Source organism: Bubalus bubalis, chromosome 22 (assembly GCF_019923935.1).
Source record: "Bubalus bubalis isolate 160015118507 breed Murrah chromosome 22, NDDB_SH_1, whole genome shotgun sequence".
Taxonomy (NCBI): Eukaryota; Metazoa; Chordata; class Mammalia; order Artiodactyla; family Bovidae; genus Bubalus; species Bubalus bubalis.
Window position 1 is genome coordinate 14,600,237 of NC_059178.1, and position 25,539 is coordinate 14,625,775.

Here is a 25,539-nt window from a genome sequence, read left to right on the forward strand (position 1 = left end):
TTAAATAGATGCTCCTCAGGAAAAGGAGGTCAGAAGCCTATGTATCAGTATTGGCTGGGACAAATGGTAAATTCTTTTGGCAGTCTTGAGCATTTCCAGACAGGAACTCCAAAGGGTCTGTGTCACTCGACGAGGCCTTAGGTTTCTAGAAGCCATGTTAGAGTTTGGTCAAGTCTTCTACTGCAGAGGTTTGGATGGAGTCCTTTGTGTTTCGAAAGAGTTTTCATACTTCTCACCAGCTTAAAGATTTTCTTTTCCGCATTTGTTTTTAGCAGTTTGACAGTGATATGCCCTAGTGTGTTTTTGGTTGTTTCATGGGTGTTATTTTTAAACTGCTTATTATTCACTGAGTTTCTGGGAAGTATAAGTTTAGTTTTTCACTGAAGTTGAAGAGTTTCAGCTATTATTATTGCAAATATTTTTGTCTGTTCTTAATTGTCCTCTTTTGGGACTGCACATGCTACTGAGACTTTTGTTATTCAGTTTATTTCAATTTTAATTAGATAACGTCTATTGATCCATCTTTAAATTCACTGACTCTTCTGTCTTCTCCCTCCATCAGGTTAATTTTTAATTTCTGACTTTGTAGTTTTCAGTTCTAGAGTTTTCATTTGTTTTAATAGTTTCCCTGAGATTCCTATTGGTTCATTAAGTCCATGAGCATGCTCATAATAGTTACTTCAAGATTCTTGTCTGTTGATTCATCTTAGTGGGTCTGTTTCTAATGGCTGTTTTTTCTTTTAACCAGAGGGTAACAGTTTCTTATTTCTTCACATGTTTAGTATTTTGTGATTTTTTTTTTTTTTTTTTTTTTTTGTATTGGATATTTGGGACAAAATATCATAGAGACTAAATTCTCTATCTTTCTCTGAAGATTGTTGATTTTTGTTCTTACAGATAGTTTTGGGTGACCTTAAAGTGCAAACTGCTTCTGAGGAAAGGAGTAGCTGAAATCTGAGCTTAGTTCTTTCAGACTTTCAAGTGCTGGTTTTGAACAGGCCTCCAGAGCCTCTCCCACAGGGACAGTTTAGGGTCTGGCCAGAATTCACACTCCTGTTTTGATGTTTTTTTTTCCCCCCCTTTGTGGCTTCTTTCCTTCATTATGGGATTTCCCTCTTCTTTTTCCAGCCTTTCCGGTAGCCCCAAATCCACCCTCTGATTCTGCAGGTCGTTAAAGCGCTGTGTTCTGCTTCAGGTCTAGTTCCCCTGGGTAGCGTCCACTGTGGGGTGCCTTTAGATATGGAGCCACGCAAATGCACCTCTTACCTGGTGCAGGACCCCCGTATAGAGGTTGACTTTCCTTCAGTTTGTGTCTGTTTTTTGTGTCTCTCCACTGTTATCAAATAGTTGATTTTATTTGGTTTTCAAATAGTTAATTTTATTATATTTTGTTTAAAGGCTGTCATTTTTATCCACAGGAAGGTTTGCCTGATTGAGGCTGTTCTACTGGCACTGCATTCTGTTTTGTTTGTTTATTCCTTTATTAATTTCATACGGTTTCCACTATTGAAGATTATAATGTGTTTCAGGAACTAGTAGAGCCAGTTGCTTCTTCGTGGACGTTTTCTTGGTCATTCTTGTAGTTTTTTTTGATATGTTATATGTTGGGCAATTTTGTTTGAGTCTTAATTTTTTTTTTAAATTTTTGTTTAGAGTCCATCAAATATAGAAATTAGGCAGAACTGATACTGCTATGATGTTAGCTTCCTATTTAGGAAGATGTATGTTTTTCTCTTTGGTTGATTTTTATGTTCTTTAGTAACAAAGTGTTTATTTTAGTAGTTTTGACACATTTATAATTAGTTTATCCTAGGTATTTTGTATATTTTGATATAAATTGATTCTTTAAGAAAATTTTCATATATAAATGAGGAAAAATTTTACTTGATAGAAGCAAATTTATTATTTTTAAATAAACCTTCCAATTTGCATGAGAGAGATTGATTGCAGTGGTCAGTAGAACTGAGGCTTAAGTGCCCCATGATGGCAGTGGAAAAGCAGCCGAGTTAAGAGTTGGGACGTAGTTCTGTCTGCCTCTAGATTGATTGCACGCTTTTAACAGCTACTGTTTATTGTTCTCTGATAAATTTCAGGGCTTGAATAAAGCACAGCTTAAGCTCTTCATGCCCTGTTATATTTCTGCTTCTCATGTCAGTTCCAGAATTTCTTGAGTGAAATATTTATTTTAGCCTCAAGAGCAGAATAGCCACATTATGTACTCTTCTCAGGCATTTTCCTTCGGCTGTTTTTAAAGAGAGGAAGGTGTATACTGTTCCTTCGGAGGTTTGAATTCAGATTCATGAAACTCCAGGGTTGGGTTGGTTTCATTGTGTTGTAAACCACTTGGTGCTATATGTTTCCAGTAGATATTTGATAAGTATCTTAAATAAAAGAACCATTTATGTCATGGTTTTGTAGTCAGTGCACCTTTGGGAGGAAAAAAAAGGGTCTGAATTAGCCTCCAGTTTGGCCTTTTCTGACTTCTGTAGTCTGAGAAGTGGAAGTTAAACTTGTGAAGCCTAAAAAATCCAAGAGAATCTGTAAAAATGTCTCAACAAGCTGCTCCAAAGTGTCTGAAAATGCATTTTGCAAAGCCATCCCGAGTGCAGCTCAGTAACCCTGCAGGAGGCCCTGAGCAGCACCACCGGACTGGACGAGTTACCCAGTCTCAGGAAGGCAGCGCTTTTCACCAGTGCCCTTTGAAATGCTGAGTGAGTGAGTGAGCTCGTTAGCAAAGGATGCTCAAAAGTTGTTTTGAGATGTTTCTTTCTCTTCCTTTAAGTTTTGATGATTTTGTAACAGGTAAGAAATTGGAATGGAGTTTCAGAAATTGTCTTTTGACTCTCATTTTTTAAAAAGTATGACTTGCTACCTGAGACCCCTTTGGCAGTCAGTACTTCGATTCCAGACTATTTATTAAGCTCTTCTTTTCTCCTCGTCTCACACAGATGAAGTGGTGGCAGGGAAAATAGGCAGACTGATATCTGGACTGTCCTTGTTCTGGAAAGAAATGTGGAAGAAAAATTTTGATTTTTGAAATTTCAAATAAGATTTTTCAAAAAAATCTTTCTGGTGTATGTCTTTCAGGTGAATTGATGAAAAAAACTAGATACAGCAATTTAGTCATAGTGTCTTTTACAAATTTTGTGCTTTCACATATCTTTAATCCTTGTAGCAATTTCTTAAAAATTTTCAGGTAGTGTGCTATGCTAGGATGACTACAAAATCCATTTCCTTGTCCTTTGTAGTAATAAGAGCAATAATAATTTTCAGTAAAACTGAATATGTATGTATCTTAAATAAGCTTGAAATTTTAACTGGATATATGTCTGTTTTAATTGAAATTTTATCTTTGTTAAAAATACCAGTTGACATCCATTTTTAGATTTTTTTTTTTTAAACTGCATTATAAAATGAAGCACTGTTAGTAAGACTTAATGGCATAGGATCCTCTGTTGTGAGTAGAGGAAATTGGAAAAGGCACAGGTATGATTTCATTAAGCTAGAGAGCATTGGTGTTCACATTTTAAAAACATAATCATAATTTATCTGGAGTCACATGTTCCATTTATTGGCTTCCTTCATATAGAAAATATAGAAATCAGCACTAAATGCCCGTGAAAAAGTGAAGCAGTGTATATTTTCTGGGTGAAGGAAGTATTCTGTACATTTTCCATGTTTTACATCATGGTAATTTGAATAACCATGCTTCCATGTTCACATCAATTTTTTGTTTTTCAATTTATGCACAGCACTTGCTCTGAAATTTGGGGACTGAGTACACCAAATACGATAGATCAGTGGGATACAACAGGCCTTTACAGCTTCTCTGAACAAACCAGGTGAATATTCTGCCCTCTATGGAATCCTAGAGATCTTGTGGGAGGGAGGGTGTTTTGGAAGACCTAAAGTGGGTTGCTTAGTATAATTTTGCCTAGGATGTTACCTTAATGTAAAATAAGGCATGGCATTTAAAATAACTGCTTGCCGGTATTAAAAATATATTAAATGTTTCCGCTGATGTGTTGATCAATGAAATTCTAGTTTTGAATCTTCTTTAAATTACTGCATCCCCTAAAGAATAGGAGCTTCGATAACTATATTCTCATTTTAGTGTGAGGGTAGATTATAATCTGTTGTTGGCCTAATTTTTCAGTAGATACATAACCAGTTTTTGCTAAATTTCTTGCTGTCATCTAAATCTCATCTTTATACTAATAAGTACATGGTTATTTACTGAACCCCTTATGTCACAATTAATGCTAGGCTGACTCATTTTGGTTCTTTATTTTTTTTTAATCACCTTATTCTCTTTTTGAGCATATTGGTATTTGTCCATTTCATCTCATCATTTTCATCACCATCTGCATTTATGTGTGAGCTATAGAAAATATACCTCAGTACTCAAAATGGTCACAACTGGGTAATGAACTACGTTAGTTTTAGTAAGTGACTTTTACATTGTTGTTGGTATTTATCATTCTTCACACTAGTTCCTTTTTTTGATAATTCAGTCACCTACAGAAGTAATGCCCTTAAGCCTCCCTAAGTAAGAGTTTGAGTCACTAGAGATAGAAGTTGATAACATTTTTCAAGTGTAGCTGTTTGAGACTTTTTTTAAAAAAACATTTTTTTCCCCAAGTGGCTCCCTGTTCATTGATTGACATTTGAGTTATTTATGTAGCATGTTTATAAGAAAAATACCCTAGTGCTGCTGCTTACCTTTATATCAGATCCATAAGATAGTACGTTTTTCTTCCTTGTACTCATTAAAACTAACTAAATGTCTGTCATTCCTTTCTTTATGCTCTTAATGTACTAGTTTAGCCCAATTGAGTATGTTTATTTTTTTTTAAGTTCCCATCTTTCTTTTCCCCTTGCTTCCCAACAGGTCTCTAGATGGTCGTCTTCAGGTGTCCCATCGAAAAGGACTGCCTCATGTAATATATTGCCGCTTATGGCGCTGGCCTGATCTTCACAGTCATCATGAACTCAAAGCAATTGAAAACTGCGAATATGCTTTTAATCTTAAAAAGGATGAAGTATGTGTAAACCCTTACCACTACCAGAGAGTTGAGACACCAGGTAGGAAAATTAGTTTTTTTCCCTCGTTTTAGTTAAATGCTTGAATTTAAGTATATTAGGTACTCTTACACCTAATTGACCCAGGGAAACTTTGGTATAAAACTCTAATAGTGAAAAGTGAAAGTGTTAGTTGCTCAGTTGTGTCTGACTCTTTGTTTCCCCATGGACTCACCAAGCTCCTCTGTCGGTGGCATTCTCCAGGCAAGAATACTGGAGTGGGTTGTCATTCCCTTTTCTTCCTGACCCAGGGATCAAACCCAGGTCCCCCGCATTGCAGGCGGGGATTCTTTACCATCTGACATACCAGGGGAGCATAAAACTCTAATTAAAGTTACCTTGAATTCAGTATATTTTTTGGCAGTAATTAAAAATACTAAAAAAATGTTGATTATATGTTATGGAAAATATATCTTAGAGGGAAAGATATGTTAGTTTCTTGAAATAATATTTCACATCAAAGTACATATCTAGGAAATTCTAATCCTATAGATAACAGTCTGCTTAGAACTGAATAAGTTTCATTACCTGTCTGCTGCATTACCTGTTTTAATTCATTTCGCTCTTTGGTTTTTTGATGCACTTTAATGATACCATTTGTAACTAAGCAGTTTAGTAAAACTCATAGCAGGACTTACAGTTTACTTACTCAGTTTACTTAGTACTTGAAACTTAATAGAATGCTGCTATATTTAGGGAAAAAAAAGCTTGATTTTACAAATCTTTTTGCAACCTTTCCAGTGAGGATTTATGAACTTCTGTGGTCGTATAATATGATCAGGATCACTCTTTCCCCAGAAGTACGAGGTAAATCAGAACTTGGAGATTTAGATTGTGGACTTCGTGGTAAATTAAAATCATAATCAGGTTTGTCAGTTTCTCAGCAGCCGAATAATACCAAATAAGTCGATCCTAAACTTCAGACATTAATCGGGCTAATTCTTTGTGTGTGTGAAGCTTCTAGTAGAAGGGCCCGTTCTCACCTGCTTGCCGTTGACGTGGACTTCTCGGCTCTTTCAGTTCTGCCCCCGGTGCTGGTGCCCCGGCACACGGAGATCCTAACGGAACTGCCCCCCCTGGATGACTACACCCACTCCATTCCAGAAAACACTAACTTCCCAGCAGGAATCGAGCCGCAGAGTAATTATATCCCAGGTATTTTTGCCTTCTGAGTCTCCTAAACTGTGAGATAGATACAAATTTTGTTCATAAACATTCATCTATTAATAATAAGTTATGGTTTGGCTTTTTAAAAATTTTAGTTCTGCAGACATAGCAACATGTATGTTGTACTGAAAAATGAGGAAACTTCTATTTTAGTTCTTTTTCATCTGAGACTCAGTAATGCTGAAAAATAAATGAACTAATGATTCTCAAATTCCGCTCTATTACATTACATGTCCAGTATAAACTAAAGGTATAAGCATGAGCATTTAGCTGTATATGGGATTTTTTGGTGTTTGAATTTTTTTCTCCATGTGTAGTATTTATCTATTCCACTTTTATGTTTTATTTATACCACTGAAGATGTGTAAGGAGCTTCAAGTTTCAGCTATAGTGAGAAATTGTCTTAATGTGTCTCATCATGGAAATAATGCTTGTTCATTGGAGGTAATTTTGAAAACATAAAGTAAATAAAGACTTTTTTAAAACAGCTAATTTTAAGGTTAAAAAGTGTTTTCTGACTATCTTAATGCTTTTTTCTTTTATTACTATTTATTCCAAAAGAAGATTTAAAGCTGCTTTTATTGGGAAACATAAACATTTTGAGAAGTTAGTACAGGGCAAAGAGTTTGTTGTGGAAAATGGGGGCTAGGACAAGTGGAAGCAAGGTGAACACAAGGCATTTTGTAGGGAGAGGAATTTGGCTATAAGTAGTTACATGTGAGTAGTGTGTTGGATTGAGGGAGTCCTTAAATCTGATGTGGGAATTAGTATAATTCAGCAATCCTTAGGAAACTGAGGTGTAAGCATTCGCTCTTGTAAGACACCTACCCAGTGATTATGTAGAAGGATGTTAATCAAAATGTTTGACTTTTACCTGTGGAGATATTTGGGCTGATTTTCCATCATCTTTGTTTAAATATGGGTCTTTTACAAAGTGGAAAATCACATGTGGATTATACTTAACCTGCTTTTCTGGACAGTGGATCTTTACCCAGCTCCAACTGAGAGCAAAACCTTGGTGTTCACTTTTTATTCCCCTGCGAAAGAAATTGTAACATTTCCTCCAAGACACTAGTATTATACCTTTGTTGTTTACTATTTTATATATAAATAATAATGGAGAAAAATGAAAAAGAATAGCGTATATATCAGTTCAGTATTTTTCCCTGTTTACACCTTTGAGACATTGTGGTTAAACTGGCAAAGCTTAGCTGTTTTTAATTTTATTTGATTTAACTTTTAAAATAGCACATAACTGTATATATTCTTATTTTTATATTCTTTGTTGTTTGAGTATTACTATGAAGGAATTTATTTTATTCTCATATTAAAAATTGGGGGGCACTGACATTTAAAACGAAAAGTTTGATACTTAAGTTAAAACTTAAAATTAACTTATTGAAGAGAGATTGTCAGGAGCTCATGAAGGAGATGTTTAACCTGCATCACCTAAACTTTTTTTTCCTGCTTGGAATTATGATTGGTAAAATTGTATAAATTTTTTATTTTACATGAAGCTTATTCAGATATTCAAGTACTTTCTGAATATAAACATTTTGTTTATAAACATTTTGCTCATATATTTCTGAATATAAACATTTTGTCATTTTGGAAATGACACATTAGAATCTTACGTATTTTCAGAAAGTAATTGACCTCAGTTTTGTGTAGCAGCAGTTTTACTTGAATTTAATTTTCTGCCTCAAGCATTCAGGACTTACTGTCTGGAAATCACTAAAGCAATCCACTTTTTAGATAGAATTCAGGCTAGACCATTCCTGAACTATATTACCGTATTTTGCCGTATAGAACCTAGTATAGTATGTCAGCCTGTATTACTTTGTAAACCTGAAACCTGTGTGCCTATGTTGTGTGTCTAAGTACCCATTTACGACGGCCATTAGTTAAAAAATTCTCTTTGGTTACTAATTTCTTTTAAACATTCTGATTAAGAACAGGCATCTTTGAAGTTATATTTTTGGCTCTTGCCCCAGAAAATATTCAAATGAGAATGAGCCAGATATGTAAATAATGCTAAGAAAATATGCACAGAGAGCTCAATTGTGTTACAAGTGGGTTTTAAGGATTCACCTATAAGGTTTGGGTCAGAACCTGAGTCATAAGCCCTCAGTATCCAGTACTGCTTTTTATAGTGATGTTATATAACGTTCATATGTTATTTGGAGTGATTTGTTGGTATCTTTGGTAGCTGGGAGAAAAGGCATTGAGATTAAATTGAAGCTGTACTTGATTTGTTCGAAACTTTTGTAGAAACGCCACCTCCTGGATATATCAGTGAAGATGGAGAAACAAGTGATCAACAGTTGAACCAAAGTATGGATACAGGTAAAAAATATTTTCAAAATTACTCAGTAATTAAATACACAATTTTGTCGTGTTTGAAATTCACTAAAATTATTACTTACCCTTATATTTAGAAAAGTTGGGACCCCTATCCAAAAAAATGGAATCTTTTATTTTGATTTAATCATATTTGAGCAATCAGAGAGAGGACCCTCTTTGTCAGTGAAAGATTAACATGTACTACTCTGCAGAATAATTGTTAAGATTTTCTCTTACTAGAGTTAAATAAAAATCAGGGAACACTCAGATATTTTTCAAGTGTTTTGTGCTTCTGTTTAAAGTTTTAGGGACTTTATGAATAAATGTCTTCGTGATGAAAGACTCTAATTAATTAACCCAATAACAGGTTTTCAGAGGAACTTGGAAGTAAGATATGGGGATCAGCTTTTTAGTGCTCTTTTAACTTAATAGTTCTGACTTATAGTAGATTGTTTACATAAAGTACCTTGTATATTGTACTTGACCTACTTTAATTTCTAATACTTGGCTGTCAACTTTAAACACAATGAAGAAAAAATTTTGACATGTAATAAATATTACACACATAGAAAAGTTGTTATATAATAGAATGTGTATAACCCATCATAACTAGTAGGTTACCAGTGAAGTAGCTGTGATGTCCCTGTAATTGTATATCTTGATCTATTCCATCTTGGTTGTATCTTAAGGATTGGACACCTTAATATCACAACCTGCCAAGAAAAGCATAGCTTTTCTACGCAGTCTATACTAAGGCATTCTATATTTATGATAATCTAAGTGATTTTCTAAATGGCAAGGGCTTGGGTGGTTGGCTTTATAATAATTCTGTTGCTTAAATTCTTTCATTATTTCAATTTCCAAGTAAAGAAATTCTGCTATAGCTAATCATACTTTATAGCTTTTCAGAATAGTAAATGACGAAGAAAAGTAGGTGATGATCATTTGATATAGCATGTTGTGAATCTTTTTCTTTCTTTTTTAATTTTGGCTTAATGACTTATGGAGTTCTTCATTCCCTACCCTCAGCACAGAGCCCTAACCACTGGACCTCACAGAACTATATTCCTAAATCAGCCATGTTCCTTTTTGCCCTGTGATGGACAGTTCCTTCTGTGACACTTAGACATGAATACCATAAAAATATACTCTGATGACATCATTAGTCATCAGGGAAAATGCAAATAAAATCATGACATATCACTTCACACACTCTAGAATGGCTGTAATCAAAAAGTCCAACTCTTTGTGAAACCATGGACTGTAGCTGCCAGGCTTCTGTGTCCGTGGGATTTCCCAGGCAAGAATCCTGGAGTGGGTTGCCATTTCCTTCTCCAGGGAATCTTCTGACCCAGGGATTGAACCCAGGTCTCCTGCATTGCAGGCAGATTCTTTACCACTGAGCCACCAAGGAAGCGCCGTAATCAAAGAAGAATAATAAGAAGTCTTGATGAAGATCGGAGAAGTTAAAAGTCTTCATATGTTGCTAGTGGGAAAATGGTTCAGTTACCTTGGAAAGATTTGCTGTTCTTCAAAGTTTAATATAGAATAACAATAAGACCCAGCAGTTTCACCCGAGAAAATTGAAAGCATTTCCAAACTAAACTTGCACATAAATGTAAGCATTATTCATAGTAGTCTGAAAGTAGAAATGACCCAGATTGTCTATCAGATGATTAATGGATAAATTAAGTGAGTTATATCCATACTTGGGAATATTATCCAACCACATAAAGGAATGAAATACTGGTGCATGCTACAACATGGATGAACTTTGAAAGCATTATATTAGGTGAAAGAAGCCAGGCACAAAAAGCCATAAGGATTCCAATTAGTGCCCATTGGATAATATAGGTGAAACATCCGAGGAGCAATAAGATGAATATAATCACTGGTTAGGCACTTCGTGGTGGCTGAGTCGGTAATGAATCCACCTGCAGTGTGGGAGACCTGGGTTCCATCCCTGGATCTAGAAAATCCCTTAAGGAAGGAAATGGCACCCCATACTAGTTTTCTTGTCGGGAAAATCCCATTGACAGAGGAGCCTGGTGGGCCACAGTCCAGGGACCTCTCTGGAATGGTGGAAGGTTCTAGGTGTATGCTGTCCACGTGGCCACATGCTTCTAGGAGTACTTGACATATTTGGTGCAGCCAAGAACCTGAATTTTTATCTTTATTTGATTTGAACAGTGACATGTGGCTAGAGGCTGTTGGTAACCCAGCTGATGGCTGTTGTACAGGTGGTGTTTGGGGTCAGAGATCAGCTGTCTGCAGGGCTGCGTCTCCCGGAGCCAACCCAGTCCTGAACAAGTGCTCAGGCTTAGAGGACCATGGCCGTGCCCATGGGTGACCCCACGTGAGAGCGCCTCTGGGTATGCACACCTCATCTTGGGACTGTGGGGCAAGGGTGCAGTGGGAACAGCTCTCACTCACTGCCTGGCTCTCTGGACCTGTCTCCCCAGCTGCATGGAAATCCATGGTCACCGTGTAGGCCAGAGCTGGGAGGATGGGGAGGCCATAGGCCAGCTCTTCTCCCCATGTCCCAAGGGCTGCTGATGCCTGGCTGACCATACGCCCACCTGCCCGCAGCTTTCCCTGTGCTTCTGAATGAATGTGATCAAAAACACACACTTTATGTTTGACCAAGACCAGGTTCACGGATAGCCATTGTGATGGTGGTAGCGTGGTGGCCCAGACCTTCATGAACTTTTGCTGCACATCCAAGCACAAGTTGGGCAAAGACTTGCCCTCCAACCAGCTGATCTGTGCCAAGGACATCCCTAACTACAACACTGTAAGAAAACCTTGGACTGTGTGGATCACAACAAACCGATCTCTTAAAGAGATTGGAATACCAGACCACCTTACCTGTCTCCTGAGAAACCTGTATGCAGGTCAAGAAACAACAGTTAGAAACGGACCAGTTCAAAATTGGGAAAGGACTGTGTCAAGGCTGTATATTGTCACTGTTTGTTTAACTTACATACATCATGTGAAAAGCCGGGCTGGATGAATCATAGGCTGGAATCAAGATTGCCGGGAGAAATATCAACAGCCTCAGATATGCAGGTGAAACCACTCTAATGGTAGAAAGTGAGGAAGAACTAAAGAGCCTCTTGATAAAGGTGAAAAAGGAGAGTGAAAAAGCTCAGTTAAAACTCAGCTTTTAGAAAACTCAGATCATGGCATGTGGTCTCATCACTTCATGGCATATAGATGGGGAAATAATGGAAACAGTGACAAACTTTATTTTCTTGGGCTCCAAAATCACTGTGGACGGTGACAGCAGCCATGCGATTAAAAGATGATTGCCTTGGAAGGAAAGCTGTGACAAACCTAGACAGTGTATACAGAGATAGCAGAGACATCTGTAGTCGTGTTGTATAGACATGACTATACGACCAAGGTCTGTATAGTCAAAGCTATGGTTTTTCTAGTAGTCATGTACAGATGTGAGAGTTGGACTGTAAAGAAGGTTGAGCCAAAGAACTGATACTTTCAAACTGTGGTGCTGGAGAAGACGCTTGAGAGTCTCTTGAACAGCAAGGAGATCTAGCCAGTCAGTCCTAAAGGCTATCAACCTTGACTATTCATTGGAAGGACTGCTGCTGAAGCTCCAGTACTTTGGCCACCTGATGGGAAGAGCCAACTCATTGGAAAAGATCCTAATGCTGAGAAAAATTGACGGCAAAGGGAGAAGGGGGTGGCAGAGGGATGGGATGTTTAGATGTCACCACCGACTCAATGGACATGCCTTTGAGCAAATTCTGGGTGATAGTGAAGGATGGGGAAGCCTGGCATGCTGCAGTCCATGGGAGCCCAAAGAGTCGGACATGACTTAGTTATGATAATGGGTCAAAATCCAGTGTGGGGGAATAAGCTGAATCAAAATGAATTCATTGTTTTGGGGCTAGCTTTGAACATAACCTAATATTTCTAATTCTGTTTCAATGGAGGAAATGTTACTATCTTTTTCAAAATGACACATTTAAAAGTATTTACTCTAATGACAGTGACAGTGTGAATATTTGATTCATGAGATGCTAAAAAGTTGCTTCAATACTAGTCTTCCACCTGCTATCTATTATTGTCTTAGTGCAGTGACAAGAATTTTCTGACTGCTGCAGGATCCCAATTTAGAACAAAATTGACCTCTCTTTAAACTCTGGTCCATACTTTTCCTGAGGGAAGACATGATTAAATTAATCTTTGAAACCCTTCTGGGATAGAAGGAGTTAATAGTTGGGGGCATTCCCTGGTGATCCAGTGGTTAGGACTCTGTGCTTGCACTTCAGAGGGCACGGGTTTAATCTCTGTTGGGAGAACTAAGATCCTGCAAGCCTCGGGGCCAAAATAAATAAATAAAATTAAAAAAAAAAAATAAAGCCAGAGGACAAATAAAGTAAAATACAGAACTGTATGAGCAGGTACATGTTATTTTTTGTTTTGCTTTGTGTTTTAATTTCTCTGATCAAGCCTTCATTCTTTAAAGCCTGTGGACTTTAGCGATCAGGCTGAATGAACGTCATAAGAAATACAGGTTTGGTTTAGTTCTAACCTTTTCTTCTTGCAACCTGGTCATTTTGTGTACCCCTAGATAAGGTTCACATGCTATACTCAGAAGACAGCATCTCTAACCAGATGCATGGCTGCTGGATAGCATGACTGGCCTCTGAACTAGACTGCCTGGACTTGAATTGTCCCTCTGCTCTATGCTTGATGATGTAGGCACCAGTTTCCTTATCTGTAAACTAGGGATAATTATAGTACCTAACTCATAGGAAATACTGTATGAGTGTATTTAGAGAAAATATAAAAAAGGTGAATTAACCATTAAAGTTGACTGCATGGATATTAGAAGTAAATTGAGGGAATTGAGATCTCAGAGCAGGAGCAGTTCATTGTCATGATTAGGATCTTCTCAAAATAGGAAAGTAATTTGCCAGGAACAAAGGGTCAGGTTTGTGAACTTGAGAGTAATGGTCTTACTGGGTGTGCCATCTCTGCAGTGTTTTATAGTTTTTAGCATAGATGTATAGCTGTTATGAGATGCATGCTTCACTGTTTTAACCTTTTGCTGTTATTATAAATTTATTTTTCAATTTTATTTTTTAATTGTTTATTCCTAGAATATAGAGTAAAATTTGATTATTGTCTGTTGGTTTTTTTTCCTGAACTTTGCTAAAGTCACTTTTCATATCTAGTATTCTGTAGATTCCTAAGATTTTCTGAAAACAGTTTTACTTCTTACTTTCTCATTTTTATGCTTTTTTCTTTTTCTGTCCTGGCTAAGCCCTACAGTAAACTGTTGAATAAAAATACTAAGAATGGATATTTTTACATTGTTCTTGATCATAGGGCGAATACATTTAATAATTCCTGAATAAGTGAGATGTTAATTATGGATTTTTAATAGATTATCAGATTGAGGATATTTCTTTCTGTTCCTGGTGCTTTGAATGTTTGTAATGAATGGCCGTGGAATTTTGTCCATACTTTCTCTGCGTCTCCTGAGAGGATCATACAGTTTTATTCCTTTTTGAAGTGAATTTCACAAAGTGATTTTTCTGATAACAAACCAATTTTGACCTTATTTGGTTATGATAAATTGCACTTTAATAAAAATCTTTGTGGGTTTGATTTGATAATTTTTTAAAGGATTTTCAAGTCTATGTTTATAAGGGATTTTGGTCTTTAGTTTTCATATAATGTTTTTCTGTAGCTTCAGTATCAGTAATGGACTCTAAATTGGATGAGATTTTCTCCTATTTTCTGAAAAATTTTGCATAGGATTGTTATTTCTTCCTTAACTACTTGATAGCTCCTACTAGAGAAACCATCTCTTAAAGGGAAGGGTTTTTAAAATTGGGAGTCGTTTAGATTCTCTGTTTTCTATTTTTTATGTAGGTTTGGTAGCTTGTGTCTTAAAAGATATTTGTTCATTTCATCTGAGTGGTAAATTTTATTGCTATAAAGTCATTTCTAATGTTTTGTTATCCCCTTGATGTCTGCAAGATCATGCAAATCTTGATTATTTACTTATAATACTGATAATTTATTTTTTTTTTCTTGATAAATCTTGCAGGGGCTTTATCAGTTAATATTTTTAAATACCCAGTTTTGGGCTTGTTAAATTTTTCTGTTGTGTTTCTCTTTTTACTATTTGATTTGTTTCTATTCTTCATTATTTTCTTCTACTTAACTTTGCATTAAATTTGGTGTTTTTAGAGCATTGTAGTTTAAATTTAGATAGTTGATTCTTTTGTATTTTTTTCCCATTGATTCTTTTCTAATGTAAGCTTTTAAAACTGAAAATTGCCTTCCAACCCTTATTTTAGCTTCATACCACAAATTTTAATGTTATTTTTCAGTATTATTTGTTATCATTCAAGTATTTTCTAATTCCTCTTTTATTTCTTTGATCCATGATTTTTTAGAAGTGTAGGGGCTTTCTAGATAGTTTGTTGATTTCTAGCTTAATTCCATTATGTTTCATACATACTGGGTATGATTTCAGGCCTCTGGAATTTACTAAGAATTATTTTGTGCCGCGGTGTGGTATACGTAACTTTGACTCACAGTTCCATTTACAGTGGAAAAGAATTTTGTGCAGTTGTAGTGTTCCTCTAGGTGTCATTGTTGGTTGAGGTCATTGCTGATACTGTTTAAATCTTCTTAACTCTGACTTGGTTCTAAATGTGACTTTGAGTTTATCTCTTTCTCCGTTTAGTCCTGTCAGTTTTTGCTTCATGTATTTTGAGTCTCTTATTAAATGGTACACATTTCGAATTACATCCTTCTGATGAAGTGATTCTTGTTATAAAATGTGTCTCATATAAACATAAACATCCGTCAACATTGTGTATAAATGATGAACCCAAGCTTTCATTGGTTCAGAGATCTTGCTTGTTTTAGTATCTCTATTGCGTGTATCAGGGACCCAGATGGGATGTCCGCTTTCCAACCTCATAGACTGTGAACGCCTTCCCTCATTTCTAGTCTGATAGAGGGTGAGGTTTACTTGGAATTTTCACCTGCCTTCAACAAGTCAGATATGGGAGTTAGAATTGGCTAGTGAAGAGGACTGTATCTGTGCTTGAGCTTCTCAGATTCCAGTTGCCTGTGTGTGGCCATTAAATTTTAATCTGGTTTGTCCTTTGGCAAGAACAGTCCTGTGTGTGATAACTTGGCAGATATTCCCAGCAATGAAAATGGTTACCACTCCCTACTTAATGTAGGAAGAGCTCATCCCTTTCAGTAAATGACTTACAATTTAAATGAGTCTGTAGTTTTGGGGTCACTTTTGGTAAAAATACAATTTTTTAGTGTTTCTGATACTTTCTTATTGTAGGAGTAAGGGTTTTTCCAACAGTCTTCTATATTCTAACCATAAGGGGAACCCTGTACAAATTACTAATAAAAACAAAAGAAGATCAACTGTATTCTCATTTTGAAAACAATTCATGCTTACAGAAAACTTGGAAATACATAGAACATAATAAAGAAACATGAAGGAAGTATGTATTTTTTAAACTGGATTTACATAGTTTCTATATCTTATTTTTGCTTAATCTTAAATTTTTACCATTCTGTGTCAAAAGTTTGACAGTGTTTTACAGATTAAACTTCTGATGCAGCATTTTGGATTATTCAACAAGTGGATATTCATTATGAAAAATTAAAAGCAGGTGTTTAATTCATAAAAAGCAGTACCACAATTAATGTCATAGGATAGCTAGAAAGAGACAGAGGAATTTGCACCTAGGATCTCAGATTCTAGAAATTCTGTTCCTGACTATTGCACTAGGCTTCCTCTGGCGTGTTTCTGAAGAGATGGAGAAAAACGCCTGCTTTTGCAGTATTTGCTGAGGTAGGACTTGGTTGGTGATCAGGTATGGATATGGTGGAAGGAGTAAGCCAGCATGACGATCAGTTTTTTGAAAGGTTTGTGAATGTGATTGGTCTCTGTATTCAGTAAATGAGTTTTTTTTAAATCATATGTTTAAGACTTTTTTGGTATAAAAACAAAATCATAGATAATTTTAGTTCTTTGGGACTGTTTTTTGTAATTTGAATTTAAAGATGATAAAATGAAATTATTTTAAGGCCTTTAACTAACTTTTCTGTCCTCCCATATATTCCTTTTGGAAGAATGTCTATTTTTTTATTTGAATGATAATTATGGTTAGTTTATATACTGAAACTTAAAAAAAGTAAAATATACATTTTTTGCCATTAATTTTGATCAAGAAATTCAAACTAATTTTAATATTTCTCAAAAAGTTATAAAATAGATACTAAATATGTAAGTCATATCAACATGAATCCCATTCGGAGAGAACTTGAAGTTTTAAAATAATCTGAGCAAGAATTATGCAAGATATAAAACCACAGAAGAAAGGGTTGATAAACTTAAGTAAATGACATTTAGAACACTACCGCTCCATACCTTTAGAATGACCAGAATCTGAAGTCTGGCAAGGAAGGGGAGCGTCAGGAACTCTGATTCATTGCTAATGGGAATGCAAAATGAATGGTATGGCCACTTTGGGAGACAGATTGGCAGCTGCTTACAAAGCTGCACATACTTAGCATGCAATCAGCAGTCATGCCCCTCAGTAGTCACCTAAAGTTGAAAGTTTATGTTAGGTACACACAGAAACTAGCACTCGGATGTTTATAGTGGCTTTATTCATTAATTGCCAAAATTTGGAAGCAACTAAGGTGTCCTTCAGTAAGTGAATGAGTAAACGAACGATGGCACATCCAGACAATGGGATGTTATTCGGCTAAAAAGAAATCTGCCAGATAAAGGCATGAAAATACATGGAACCTTAAATGCATATTACAAATGAAGTCTATCTGAAAAGGGGATATACCTGTATGATTCCAACTATATGACGTTGTGGAAAAGACACAGACAGCTATAGAAACAGTAAAAAGATCAGGGATTCAAGGGGAGGGAGGGATTAATACACAAAGATTTTTAGGACAGTATAAGTATTCAGTATGCTACTACTATAATGGTGAATACATGTCATCGTACATTTGTCAAAATTCATAGAACGTACATCAACCAAAGATGAACCCGAATATAAATTGTGGGCTTTGAGTGATAATGTCTATGTAGGTTCCTCAGTTGTCGTAAATGTACATTGTGATCTGAGACACTGATGGCAGGGGAGGTTGTACATTTGTGGGTAAATGGGAACTCTTGTACATTATTAATGCTCGATTTTACTGTAAAGCTAAAACTGCTCTAAAAAATAATGTTATTAAAATTTTTTTTATTTTGAAAGATAAAACCAAAAAACTTGGGGGAAATATGTGCAAGAAGTCTCATAATTGATTTCTAGATTTAAAACCTACAAATCAAGAGGTTAAAGACAGTGCTTAATAGATAAATGGATGTAAAGGACATGAGTGTACTATTTATAACAAAATAAAAATAAATAAAAATTTTAAATGTAGGAGTTGCCCCATTTAAATCTTTCAAATTGTCGTATGTCAAAAGGTAGTGACATGGCGTGAAGAAATGCTCATAAATTGTTGATGGGACTGAATGTCCTGGGAGGGTACTTGGTCCTTATAACAATTTAACCTCACATTCCTTTTGTTCAGCATTTCCTTGTTGAAAAATGTATCCTACAAATATATGCAAACTTGTGTGCACAAGGATTTCTCTAGATGTTTTAGCTGCAAGTAATAGAAACTAGCTTTAAATAGTGAGATTATTGCTTCTCATAACTGCGAGTCCCAGACTTCAGTAGAAGCATGTATATATGAATAACTAACAGAGTAATCATGATTTAACCTGGCTCTTTTTTTTTTTTTTTTTTTTTAAGTTTCTAAAAACTTCTGCCACCTAATACATTTTTATCTTAATTCTAAAAATTTTGTATATGATTATAACCAACTTTTCATAATTTTCAGTTCTAACTTTCATCACATACGACTGGACTCAGTCAAAATTAATAAACCATGACTCTACTGGTCATTTCTAATAAGTATTTAATAGAGAGAGTAAGCAGTTAAAAGATATGAAAAATTGGGCCGTTTCCTCCATTTCTAATAGTGGCTCTGTTTATTTTATCTTAGCTTCAGGAAACAGCAGTGGGTTTTAGTTCATTGTTCTAAATATGTTTTGACCTTTCATAGCTGTACCTGTTATGACTTGCCAACAGATTTTTCAAACTGAGGAACAAAAAAAGAACACAAGAACTTTGTTATAGAAGGCTGTTCTGGCTTCTCAGAAATCATCACCTGTTCTGTATTTGTTGGTTCGTTTGTTTGCGTGGGGGCTGCCGTTTTACCTGTGTGCCTGGTGTTCTGGTTCACGTGGTGTAGAGAGGGAGGGGCACACCAGGGGGCTGCTGGCCTTACTCGACATCTGCGCCATTGCTGCAGTTTTAAAACTGGGGAGCTGTAGGTCTTGCTTTTTTGGGTAACATTCTCAAAATATGTAGAGGATAATGATGAGAAAACAAAGTGTATCCTACAGTTACGATTATTTAACGACAGTTTACGGCAAACATGTTTCAAAATTTGCCTGAAATTGAGTGAAGTAATGTCTCACTCTTCTGTCTGTGGTGTTCCTTCTTTTTCTTAACTTTTTGTGTTTGTGCCCCTTCCTTCCTTATTTTCTTGATTAGATTTAACCAGTTTACCTCAAACTGGAAAAAACAAATACTTTTTTCAAAGAAAATATAGTTTACCCAAACTGACTCCAGAGAGTAGAGCTGTCTTAACAGTCATCTTTCGTAGAAGAAGTAGAGTAATATCTTAGAATAAACCCTAGAAAATTATTAACTGTAAATGATTTCACATGGGAATTCTACCAAACTATTAAAGCATATGTTATCCCAATACTATTTAAACTGTTATAGAACATAGAAAAGACATAAAGCTTCTAGCTTGACTTTATGAGGCAGCATAACATTTGTGCTTATAACATAAATCTACAGATCTTTACTGCTTATGATTATTTATGTAAAATTTCTAAATAAAGAATTTTATCTCTTATCCTTAAAACCAGCATCATACTTAACGGGCAAATACTAGAAGTATTTCTTTAAAGTTAAGAGTAAGAAAAGAATTTCCCCTATCACCACTTTTGTCAAAATGTCACATATCCCCAAATGATTGATTAATTATGTCACATAGAAGTTTTTTAATACTGTTTAATCAAAATTGGGCTGAAAAATAAGACAGATGAATAAGTATTTGCATCCTGTACCATGAAAGGACTAATATTGCTAAAACATAAAGAGCCTTCTGTAAATCAGTGAGAAAAGAGATCAACACCACAATAGAAAATTGAGCAAAAGAAAAGAACAGACTATTTACAGGAAGGAAATAAAATATAAACAAATATCAAGCTGCTGAGTGTCATTTATAAGGGAAATGCAAATTAAAACTACACTTGTTGAGACCTTGTTCTCATTTATCAGCAATAACACATGAGCCTCCCCTCACTATTTTGTGACTGGGAGTGTAAACTGATACAACCTTTGTAGATGACAATTTTGGCAAAATTTATCCAAGTTACAGATGGAGAGTCCTTTGATTTGGCAATTTCCCTTTTAGAGTCTATCCTTCAGATACAATTCAGAGTATGCAAAATGTGCAAGATTAGTTGCTCATTGGAATTTTGCTTCTTGAACACCTGTTAATATGGGATCATAATATACCATAATGTAATGTTATGGATAGATGTGTAAGTAAATAGTAAGGAAATGTACCAGCATCTCTAGATGTTGATACAGAAGAATATGTAATAAAAAAGCAAAGTTCAGAATTGTGTTTACCATTTGTACATAAAAAGCAGGAGGCACAGAAATACATTTGCTTGTATGGTTTGTAGAATATTTCTGGAAAGATACACCAAGAACTGACAACATTGGATGCCTTTGCAAGAGGGTAACTTGAAACCAGGACTTTTTTCTATCTTTTATATATTGAAGCTCCCAAAATTAAACGTCCCATTAAGCATTTGAATTCTTGGCAAATTATCTGTGTTATTATTTATGATTATTAATACAGCTAGATACAATAAATTTTATTATTTGGTCAGAGGTTTTGAAAATACTTTCTTTCATAAGCTGTTTTAAAATTGAATCCTTTTGTTTCAGGATCTCCAGCAGAATTATCTCCTACTACTCTTTCCCCTGTTAATCATAGTTTGGGTAAGTTGCAAATACTTAAAAGTACTCTTCCACCTTTTTATTTAAATGTCCTTTCTGGTAATTATTTTCCATATATAGGAGAAAGAGAGCTCAATGAATAACAGATGATTGTTCAAATTAGTGCTTTTTTAAAAATGATACTGATAATGTGCCTCAATATTACTAAAACACCTTTCTCCTGGCACATAATGAATATAAGAAGTTAAATTTTATTCATGGAAATCATATGCATTGTTCATGAGGAATTTTATGTCCTATATGGCTAGACTTTATGGGTATATTTAGTTTCTATTATATTTTATAATAGCAATTGTTAATATGAGACTGTGATAAATATAGAGACATATTGCTCGCATATACATGTGATATGGGAGATACATATGTGTGATTGCTAATGTGTATGTATTTGTATTGATACATGTGCATATGTATGTTCATGTGTGTGTATGCACCTTGGTCTTCATTTTATACAGTTTCACAATTTCTCTTTAGTTTCTACACATTGGAATTTATTCTGCAAAATTGTCATTTTTTTCCTGTGGTATTCCTTATGCATTTTAATCAAAATTACAGCACTTAAATATATATGGTCCTTGTTTTCCCATGAAATACGTAGATTCTTTCGATTATATTGTGTTTCCACTTGCATACTTTGTGTTGTATTTTTGTTTCTTGTGTATATGCAGGCTTTCTCTTTTTGTAATTAGGGTAACTCAGTGAGAATCTCATTAAAATCGACAAATGTCAAAAATATGTCATGTTTTGTATCCTGTCATGACAGGTTTTTTTTTTGTTTTTTTTTTTAATCTTTGGCTGTTGATGTATTAATCCTTGCTTTAGCTTTGTTCTACTCGATCCTACCCAAAATTAATTGTATAATGCAAATTGACTTATTTTACATGTGGTGCAATTGGGGTAGAATTACTAGTGGAACAAGTAATGCACCATAAAGTCTAAAAAAGATGTTTGAAGATTTGGATGACTTAAGGAGATAGGGGAAATTTGAGAAACTGAAAATCTGCTGTGATCTTTGGAATCTGGGGTTCGTGATGTAGATGTTAAGTCTGTTTCCTGGGCTATTGCCAGTATAGGCTGGCATAGAACATGTAAAGATAATGATATTCAATCTATTCTTGGCTTGACATGGCTTGAATTGTTCACACAACATTTCTTTTATGGGTTTGTTTTTCCCCTCTGCCAGACTTGCAGCCAGTTACTTACTCAGAGCCTGCGTTTTGGTGTTCAATAGCATATTATGAATTAAACCAGAGGGTTGGAGAGACCTTCCATGCCTCACAGCCCTCGCTCACCGTAGACGGCTTCACAGATCCATCAAATTCTGAGAGGTTCTGCCTAGGTTTACTCTCCAATGTAAACAGAAATGCTACGGTAGAAATGACAAGAAGACATATAGGTATGTTTGTTTTCCTTGTGTGAAAAACCAATGCCATTTACTCATAACGTGAGCACTGTGTGGTTTACCACATCAAGAGATTGTGTGCAAGAAAGCCTGCCTTCTCTCTGTCAGCTTAAGTGCAGCCACGTTGCACAGCTTCACCGCCTTCAATAGTGATTCTGGTGATCCTTCCTCTCTCGGCGAACTTTTATCTTGAGTTTCTCCTTATTTGGCACCCTCGACACTGGGAAGTCCATCAGTAAATATGTGTTAAAATTCCTTTGCTGAGCCTCTACCAGTCAAAAAGCTGTCATGTTCAGATTTTAGGGTTGTAATTTTAGCAAATCATGAATTTTTTTCAGTTTGTGTACATCTAGTTTTTTCTCCGCTTCAGTGAATTCATATATCAGATCTGTACACTATTAATCTAAAGCAAGATATCTAAAACAAAAACCACCATTAACTTGTTCAGAAATAATTCAGAGGATCTTAGAATGTGGTAGTCCCAGGTACCCTCTCAGGAAGTTTATGAGGTGAAAACTATTTTGGTAATGGTACTAAGATGCCGTTTGCCATTTTCACTCTCATTCTCTTGTGACTCGACAGTGAAGTATTCCAGAGCTTACAAGGCTTGCGATTTTGCAAGAAGTTAAACATAGACTCTGATGAGAATTCTACTGTCTTAAGCCAGACATTAAGGAGGTTTGCAAAGATATAAAACTCTTCTCACTAATTTTTTCCTTACTTTGGGAAATAGTTACTTTTCATAAACTTGTTTAGGTTAATATGTAGTAAGTTTACTATTTTGATTTTCAAATGAATTAATTTTTTTTTGAATCTTTAGTTTTAACATGTAATGTGGTAAGTTTGCATATATTTAAGACATATGAATAGCAACATTTTGGGACATTGGGGTTTTTTGTTTGTTTTTGTTTTCTGACAATGAGGGAAATAGTTTGAATGCTACTAAAATAACTGAACATAATTCTCATCACCTTAAAGAAACTTCTTTTAATAATAGTGTGCTTCTGTTTTCATTTAATTAACCATTACCTCCTATGAGAAGTAATGCTGATCACTAAAGAGTCTGTGATACTGCAAAGTGCTAGTGACTTCAGAGATGTTCATTGGCTCTGTGTGAAATTTCTCATATCTTGTTTGATGTATAAATTTTACATAATCTCACTGAGGTACTCAGATGTCTTGTAGGTGATGAAGGCCTCTGAATATCCACCCTTCTTTAACTAGTTTAACCCTTCTTTAAAATAGTTCTGATTTTTCTATGTTCTCATTAGGGCTCTGCATAGAAATTCAACAGGAGGTTAACCTTATCGTATTTACTTCTAAATAAGTAGGCTTTCCCTGCTTTTTCACCCTACCTCATCTGAAGCTTGAGGTCCCCTTCCAAGCTCACAGGTGATTACTACAGAGTTCACTTCCTTGAAGTTGTAGCACTGAGATCCTAATTTCCTACAGACTGTCCACTAGAGGCTACTCTCAGCAACTAGAGGCCAGCTGCATGCCCTGCTGCATCTTCACAGTCAGCAGTGAAGACTGTTAAGTTCTTCCCCTCCCACTTTGAGTCCCTCTCTCCAGGACCAGCCCAGTCCCTCTAAGGTTTGTCACCTGATTAAGTCAGGCCCACCGAAGATATTCTTCGTTTCTTGGGGTCAGTTGATTTAAGAACTATACATCTGAAAAATTCCTTTAAGCACTACTTAGTGTTTGACTGAATAATTGACAAGATAAACACACCAGGGATGAGAATGTTAAGTGCCGTCTTAGATTTCTGCTTTTCACAGTTTTTTTTTTTTAATCCTTGTCTTTCTTATATTTTATGTATATTTGATTTGTCAAATTCTGAAAGAGGTATATTAAAATCTCCCGATATAATTTTTTCTTACCTCATTCTGCGTTTGTAAATAGAGATCTGGTTACCACAATAATATATAGTTTTAAAAGGGGCAGATGATAATTTTTGTTATTTCTTTTCTTAAGCATAGTGGGTTCTTTAAAAAGAAAAACTGTGTATCTTAATGAAGGCATATTAATCTAGACGTTAGTTAATTCCTTCAAATGAATTAAATTGCTTTATTCAAAAATATGATTTGTTTGAAATTCTTTATTTTGCTTATCCACTTTTCTACATTAAGCACTTGGAATGAGCACATACTATCTTTATGAATCAATAAAATCATTGTTGGAAAATACTTGGAAAAATAATAGTATGTTTCAAAGTTAGATTTCGGAAAAGCATAGCTGTGGGAGAGATCATCACGATACTTGATACCATTTTACTTTTCATCTAAGAATCCTTCAGAAGTGATGTTGAAGTAGTAAATGTTGTAAAACTAATTCCATATGTATTTTGTTTTAGGAAGAGGAGTGCGCTTATATTACATAGGTGGGGAAGTCTTTGCCGAGTGCCTAAGTGATAGTGCAATCTTTGTGCAGAGCCCCAACTGTAATCAGAGATATGGCTGGCACCCTGCAACCGTGTGTAAAATTCCACCAGGTATGGATCCAGCAATATAAATGGGCCTATCATGTCAACTTGCTGAGTTTTTCTTTGCTATTAATTTTTGGAATCAGGAGATGATTTGCATGCTCATATTTAAATATCTGTTGGAGAAGGAAATGGCAACCCACTCCAGTATTCTTGCCTGCAAAATCCCATGGACAGAAGAGCCTGGCTGGCTAGGGTCCAAGGGGTTTTGCGACTTAGCAACTGCACCACCACCACCATTCTAATATCTGTAGCTCTTTTAAGATGATTCTCTTATACTATCTTCTTTGTACATGTTTTTATATATTTTTTCAATCGTAGGCTGTAATCTGAAGATCTTCAACAACCAGGAGTTTGCTGCTCTGCTGGCTCAGTCCGTTAATCAGGGTTTTGAAGCCGTGTATCAGCTAACTAGAATGTGCACCATAAGAATGAGTTTTGTGAAAGGGTGGGGAGCAGAATACCGGTATGACATGCATGTTCACTTCTTAAATTTCTAGAGTGTAATTCTTTTTCTTCCACTCCTTGAATCTTCTGAAGTTTATCCGTATTTTCATTGACGTTTATAGAGAGCAAATCTTTATGTAAAATAACAAAAGAAAGTTGGAGGCCTCTAGATTCAAAACTATTGCAAATTCCTGTGCTGGCACCATAGAACATAGAATTAAAACGTGTATGGACAGGCACTGTAACAGAATGCAGAGTGTTAAATACCGTAAGTGGCATATTGGAAGGGTTATCAGTTCATGGAAGGAGAGCTGTTTTGCTGGGGCCAGGAGAGGTAGAGATGGCCCAGAGTCTGGGTTCTAAAAGGTGTCTAGGATTTCAATAGTCACAGGTGTACAGGGGTGGAAAGTGAT

The 25,539-nt window shown here is 35.6% G+C and overlaps 1 protein-coding gene across 3 annotated transcripts in view; it reads left to right on the plus strand.

Annotated features, from left to right (window-relative positions):
- The window catches only part of SMAD2 (SMAD family member 2), an 82,718-nt gene that overhangs the window by 53,754 nt on the left and 3,425 nt on the right, over positions 1-25,539 (plus strand). For 2 of the 3 annotated variants that reach the window (XM_025273263.3, XM_025273262.3), the window contains exons 3-10: positions 3,753-3,842; positions 4,892-5,085; positions 6,103-6,237; positions 8,521-8,595; positions 20,724-20,777; positions 21,979-22,191; positions 24,551-24,688; positions 25,001-25,145. In XM_025273263.3, the coding sequence (XP_025129048.1) occupies positions 3,753-3,842; positions 4,892-5,085; positions 6,103-6,237; positions 8,521-8,595; positions 20,724-20,777; positions 21,979-22,191; positions 24,551-24,688; positions 25,001-25,145 (1,044 nt within the window). The remainder of the gene's footprint in view (positions 1-3,752; positions 3,843-4,891; positions 5,086-6,102; positions 6,238-8,520; positions 8,596-20,723; positions 20,778-21,978; positions 22,192-24,550; positions 24,689-25,000; positions 25,146-25,539) is intronic. The other variant, XM_025273264.3, reaches the window with a different exon arrangement.